Here is a 6,549-nt window from a genome sequence, read left to right on the forward strand (position 1 = left end):
TTCATATCACATAGAATCTGTTATCACCAACATGTCTTAAAGCTACATAGGACGTATTTTCTGAAACAATAGTCAGGATACAAGTTCTGACAGTTTTTTCTTGAGTTCCTACTATGTGCTGGCCACTGAGGATACAAACAGCAGCTTGCACTTTGCTTTGGAAATAGCGCTTTTGGGGGGGTTGAAAAGCACTTTACCTAGACTTTCTCATCTCATCTTCACGACAAACCCTCCGAGAGAAATGCTGTCATTATTCCTGACTGCGAATCCTTCTTCAGTCTGACCACTCTGTCTCCTCACTGACAAAAAGGAAATGTTCTCTGCCCTCGGGAGACTCCCACACCTGCCCCCTCATCTCCTCCCTCTTTTCCCTCATTCACCAACTTGGCGATGAAGGGGACGGGCTATGGACTCCCGATCCGGCGCAGGGATGAGAACCCATCTACGAACTCCCACTTCCCCGGGACGGGGGGGGGGGGGGGGGGGGGGGGGGGGCGGGGGGGACCGGGAGGGAGATGGAGCAGTTCTAGCCATCGCCACAAGAGGGCATAAGGGACCAACAGACTCATGAGGAATCTGTGAACACTAGAGATGGGGCAAGCAGGGCCAGTTCCTTGAGTTCCGAAGCCTTAAACCCTCTCAAAATGGGGAGTAGGGTAAGCGGGGCTCTAGGTCCCTTTACAGGAAGGATCCCATCCCTTTCCCAGAGACGCCTCGGACCTTGCTCAGCCAACCCCTAGAGTCTGGCACCAGAAATCCTGATTCCACCAGATAGACCAGCTCCTCCTCATAGGTCAAGTTCCAACAGGTGTGGGAACCCTAACTCCACCCCTTCCTCTGTCCCGACCTGCCCGGCAATGACACAGGACCGAGCCTCTCGCTAATGTGGCCCACAGAACCCCTCTCCTCTCCTACACCCCCGGGTGAGGCTGCTCATTCGCCAGCAGGTGAATTTTCTGAGAAATGGAGCAGACCAGGGTCAACTCTCAGGCTGGTTGTCTGGGATCTGTGAAGTATCAGAAGCTACTTCTCCGGGAGTCTGGATCGGAGGAGGAGGAGGAAGAAGAAGAAAAAGAAGAAGAAACAGAGACAATGATATTTCCAGACTCAGGTCACCAGAGGGCTCGACAAGTGTGAGTTGAGGGGAGCACAATGCCCCGGGGCAAAGGTCAGTGAGTCCTACTGGGGATGTTGATCTTACCTTGTACCTACGCTGTGTGCTAAGAGGTTAAAAGAAAGCAAGTGAGAGTCACTGGGAGGAATGTCCCTGAAGAATCCTATTTTTATAAGGTGAATAGAAATGGCATTAGTTCAGGATCGTGCCTCAGTTTCTCTCCTAAAGCTTCCTTTCCTCTGAGCCCTGTCTTATGGCTACTGCTTACCCGTCTTTACCTGCTGAGCCCCAGCTTACCTAGCAACCATTTGAATAATAAAATAATAATAATGATAATGATAATGATAATAATAATGTATTTCTATACTGTTTTAAAGTTTACAAAGTACTTTTTTTTTCTTTTTGGCAAGGCAATCAGGGTTAAGTGACTTGCCCAGGGTCACACACCTAGTAAATGTCAAGTGTCTGGATTTAAACTCAAGTTCTCCTGATTCCAGGGCCAGTGCTCTATCCACTGCCCCACCTTCCTGCCCCTGTGAAGTGCTTTCTTGACAATGACTGCTAGGTAAACAGTGCAAGAATTATTATCTCCATTTTGAAGCAGAGGAAATTGAGGCAAAAGCCTAAAACTCCAAATTTCGTTCCCACAAGGTTTTGTCCGAAGGTCAGATTTGAAGGGTATCAGCAATCCTGGACCGATGCCCTCAGGAGTCCAGTACTGGCCACTGAGACAGCAAACTTGTCACAAGGGTCCCAGACCTCCTACTTCAAACTGTTATTCTTCTCCTTCTAAGACCACCCACTTAGCAAGATTCTCCCCCTGCAGGGCTGGCCTAACAAGCTCAGCTTCTTTGACAGGTTCTCTACCCACCCCCCTCTCTGTATCCACAGAAATCCTGCCCAAAGCAGGCAAAGCAAGCCTGAGGCCTGGGCCGGAATACTTGCAGCCCTCCTGCTGTTTGGACTAAGCTTGTACTTGGCTGCCAGACAGCTGCGGGCCAGGGGGGCCTCTGACCAGCACCAGGAAATGACAGCTCCTAAGATCCAGAGCCTTGATCATCACACATCTGGACATCACCACAGTGCTGGCATTTATCCACATGGAGCGGTCATCAGTGGGTCAGGTCAGCAGGATGGGAGAGCAAGGAGCAGGAGGAAGAGGCGAGATGGGAAGAGGAGCAGGGCATGGATGAAATTCTCTCTGGTCCCCCATTAATCTGTCTTCCTTCCCTGTCACAGACATATGTTCCATCCTGGGGAGAGACCTGCTGCTGGATGGGGGGAATGTAGTGGATGCAGGCGTGGGAACTGCCCTCTGCCTGGCATTAGTGCATCCGCATGAAACGGGATTAGGTGAGTATGACTCCCAAATCTCCCAGAAATGTCACAATAACATCCTGAGTCACCCTCCATTCTCCACATCTTCTAGATCAGAACAAACCCTTAATTCTTCAGGGTGATGTCAATGTGACCCACCCCTATTTCCCAGAAATCTTGAAGCAAAAAAAAAAATAGTCGAGATATTATAAAGGGAAGTTGTTTCAGGTAAGAAATGACTACATTTGAGAGGCGATATGGAGCAGGGGAGAGAATACTGGGCCTACCTGGAGTCAAGAAGACCTGGGTTCAAATCCCACTTCTGCCATTAAGTAACTGTATACCCCTAAGTAAGTCACTTATCTCTGGGCCTCAGTATCTCCATCTGTCAAATGAGAGGGCTGGACTGAATAGACTCTGGGCGTTTCTTCCAGCTCTAGAGCCTGTGATCCTAGATGACCTCTGAAGTTCCTTCCAACTCTATGATTCTATGATACCCTCCCCACTTCCCATAGACAAAGTGAATGTTACCCCTTGATCTCCTCCCCAGAACCAGGTCAGCCTGAGCCTCCGACTTTTCTGGTCCAGTTTAACTCAAACGCCGTGCCTCCATATGCCCAAGATTACAATCATAGGCTTGTCAGGACCGGAAGAGACCCTTAGGATCACCCTCCCATTTTACAGATGAGAAAACCAGGGCCTAGAGAGGTGAAGTGATTTGTCCCTGCTCACACAAGTAGTGAGTGGCATAGCCAGGACCCAGACCCAGATCTGCTGTCTAGATCAGGGTGGCCCCTTCAATGCCCCTGGCCTGAGTCAACAGTACTCTCTGGCCCATCAAGATGAAGTCAGTTTGACCCTCTGACCTCCCCCTCCAGACTGTGTTATTGTGACCTCCGTGGACCACACCAGTTTGACACTACCCCCCTCCCCGCCCCAGTTAGTGTGACCCTCCTCCCCCAGGCCTTCAGGATTATGTCAATATGACACACGCATGTACCCTTTTGCGTTAGGTGTGATGCACCCCCAACCAGTTTGTGTCAGAGACGTGAAGTCTCCTACCCCGCCCCCCACTGCACTCCACCAGGACAGCCAAAAATCTTCTCCCTTTATTCTCAGGTGCTGTGTTCTGGGCCCTCTTCCACAATAGTTCAGCCAATCAAACCCTAGCCCTAACACCAGCTCCAGCGCGGGCTCTGGCCCCTGGCCGGGGGATGCCAGGGGCTCTGCCTGCCCTCCATCTTCTGCATCGAAACCTAGGCCATCTGCCCTGGTCCCGACTGCTGGCTGACACTGCTGCCCTGGCCCGAGATGGCTTCTCTGTAGACAAAGCCCTGGCAGAGGCCCTGGCAGAACGGGATGCAGCAGGCCAGGCCACAGGCCTCTGCCCACTACTGTGCCACCCCAATGGGACTGTGCTGGGCCAGGGCAGTCATCTAACCAACCCGGGCCTCGCTGCTGTGCTCCAGAGAGCCGCCCACGCCCCTGAGACTGATGATCAGTTTCTGGACTCTCTGCTTCACCCCCTGAGAGAAGATTTGTACCTAGAAGAGCCCCTGCAGGGCATCATGCCCACTCTGGAGCCAGCCCTGCAGCTTGCATTGCCCCAAGGCCTGTTGTTTACCACCCCAAGTCCCACAGCTGGTGAGCTACTGCTAAAGGTCCTGAAGAACCCCCTGCAGGCAGGGGAGCTGACCTCTGACCCCTGCCCCGAGTTTCTGGCAGCTGCCCAAGATGTATATGCCAGGTTCCCTCCTGCAGCCCCAGTAGGCAGCATCCTGGCAGCCATGGACAGTGAGGGCTCTGTACTCCTCCTGACCTCCTCCCTCAACAGCAGCTTTGGCTCTGGGTGGCTATCGCCATCCACAGGTATCCTCCTGAGTGACTTGGTGGGAGGTTCCCACGCTGGCACCTGGGCCTGCCCTGCTCTTTTATGCTGTGGTCCTGAGAGTGACGTGCTAGCGGTAGCAGCTTCTGGAGGGGCCTCTGCACCCCTGGCCGTGGCCAAGACCCTGCTCAGCCACCTGGTTCTTCAGCAACCCCTGCCCGATGCTGTCACTCAGCCCCAGCTCCAGATCCAGCTTGGGTCTGATGGGGCCCCTCATAGCTGCAGGAAGACCCCTGCCAAAACACAGGCTCCCAACCCTGAGCCCCTGCTCTTATTGACCACCCATGCTGAGCATGTCAGGGCCACAGGCGTCCCAGCCACCTCCTACCCTTCACAGGGACATTAGCCTGGAGACAGGTGTGCCCAACCTCACAGGCTCCTCTGGGGAGTGGGAGTAACTCCAGCTCTCAGGATGGCTGGTGAGAGTTAGAACCTAGGAAGTTTCATTCTGAGGGCTGGCCAGAGATGAGTGGGGCCAGTGGCAAGATCTGACCTACAGAGAATGTTAGGGAACTGCTGCATCTCCTTCATGTCAGGGTGGCTATGTTGAAATCCCTAGGGATGAACCTGGGAAGCATTGGGGGCATTGGGATGATCTGCCTGGGTCCATTAAGGAACAAAAACACCTGTAAGAAATAACAGGGACTGTTGATGTCCTATTACAGGAGGCAGCTAGGTGGCACAGTGGATGGAGCCTGGGCCTGGAGTCAAGAAGACTTGATTTCAAATCTAGCCTTAGGCAAATGGAAATGACGGCACCTAAATCACAGGGTTGTTGTGAGAATTAAATGAGATAGTTGTGAAGTACTTAGCACAGTCCCTGGTATGAAGTAGGTGCTACAATTGGGTACCCTGTTTATTCCCTTCTCCCCTTCCCTATCAGCAGCAGGATGCAGGGCCCAGGGTTAAGTGAGAGGGCTTGGGCAAGATGGGGGACTTGGGCAGAAACAGGAAGAAAGGAAAGTAGATTGTGGTTCTGCTTCTACCTTGGTCTGTGACTTCAGGCACATCTCTTCCCATATATGGGACTCAGTGCCCTCGCCTGTCAAATAAGAGGTTTAAACTAGAAAAATGTCTAAGGTATCTTTTAGCTCTGACATTCCCTAATTCTAAGAAAAGTCTCTTTACTAGGGACAAGAGGAGAAGGAAGAGCATTGTTGAGGGGGATCTCAGATGCCTGCCATCTACCATATTGGCTGCACTTTTGTCCTTCAAATCTGGCTTATAAAAATCCTTGGTTTGGCCTGTGATTGATGTCATTTTTCACTGTATACTTATCTGTATTTTTTTTTCCCTTTCAAAGAATCTCATTCTGGGGGGATGTGGCCTATATCTGGTGCTGCCTACATTTGGATAATTCCGGTATCTTGATATCCTTACTTAGAGACATCGATGTGAACCATCTGTCTGGGAGTGATCCATTAACTACCTACTACCCTCCTAATCAAGTGGATAGGACTGAAATTCTCACTCCAGTCCATTCCTTGCTGGGGAAAAGGCCAAGAGAGGGAGTGGGAAGTGGTACTCCCAAAAAACTGAAAAGAGAAACTTTGGTGCAAATTTCCCAGACAGGAGTGGGGTGAGAAAAGGAAATGGAGCTATGATTTCTAAACTGAACTAGTCAATCCCATCTGTAACTTGACCTTGGAGATGAAATCCATGATCTCTAAACTCTTTTAGCATCTTTTTCTAGGCTTTGATCTCTTAGGTTTATTTGGGGATTTTCTTGTCTTGTTTTGTTTTTTCTATTAAAAATTCTATTTGAAAATAATCCCAATGTCATTTTAGTTAAACTTAGGGGAAAAAAAGTCTTTTCTTAATGAGACCTGAAAAGGGGAACCAGAGAACCCCTATCCTGACCTGAACCTAAAAAGTCACTTGGGCTGATTTAAAGTTTAAAATAAAGTGGTTTGTTTTTTCCCATCCTCTGGACTCCAGCTCCCTCACACCTAAATTTCATGACTCCATGTTTTCCCTGTGCCCCTCTGGGCTCACAGAGAAGGGACCTACTTACAGCAACCTGGTCCTACCCCTACATTTGACCTTCTGTTTATTTTACAGTCACCTTAGACTCTTTTTTTTTTTTTGGTGAGGCAATTGGGGTTAAGTGACTTGCCCAGGGTCACACAGCTAGTAAGTGTTAAGTGTCTAAGGCCCGATTTGAACTCCGGTCCTCCTGACTCCAGGGCTGGTGCTCTATCCACTGCACCACCTAGCTGCCCTGTTTTTA

The 6,549-nt window shown here is 50.5% G+C and overlaps 1 protein-coding gene across 1 annotated transcript; it reads left to right on the top strand.

The window, feature by feature from the left end:
- Positions 1-963: 963 nt before the first annotated feature.
- On the top strand, positions 964-4,665 carry GGT6 (gamma-glutamyltransferase 6). The gene is made up of 4 exons (XM_043978959.1): positions 964-1,133; positions 2,006-2,238; positions 2,354-2,467; positions 3,551-4,665. Exons 1-4 carry the CDS (start codon positions 964-966, stop codon positions 4,663-4,665), a joined length of 1,632 nt encoding a protein of 543 aa, XP_043834894.1.
- Positions 4,666-6,549: the final 1,884 nt, after the last annotated feature.

The sequence above is a fragment of the Dromiciops gliroides genome, chromosome 1, assembly GCF_019393635.1.
Source record: "Dromiciops gliroides isolate mDroGli1 chromosome 1, mDroGli1.pri, whole genome shotgun sequence".
NCBI classification, from domain to species: domain Eukaryota; kingdom Metazoa; phylum Chordata; class Mammalia; order Microbiotheria; family Microbiotheriidae; genus Dromiciops; species Dromiciops gliroides.

Coding starts and splice junctions, on each gene's coding strand:
- GGT6 (XM_043978959.1), top strand. CDS start 964: ATGGAGCAGACCAGGGTCAACTCTCAGGCTGGTTGTCTGGGATCTGTG. Junction 1,134..2,005: donor CACCAGAGGGCTCGACAAGT/GTGAGTTGAGGG, acceptor CTGTATCCACAG/AAATCCTGCCCAAAGCAGGC. Junction 2,468..3,550: donor TCCGCATGAAACGGGATTAG/GTGAGTATGACT, acceptor CTTTATTCTCAG/GTGCTGTGTTCTGGGCCCTC.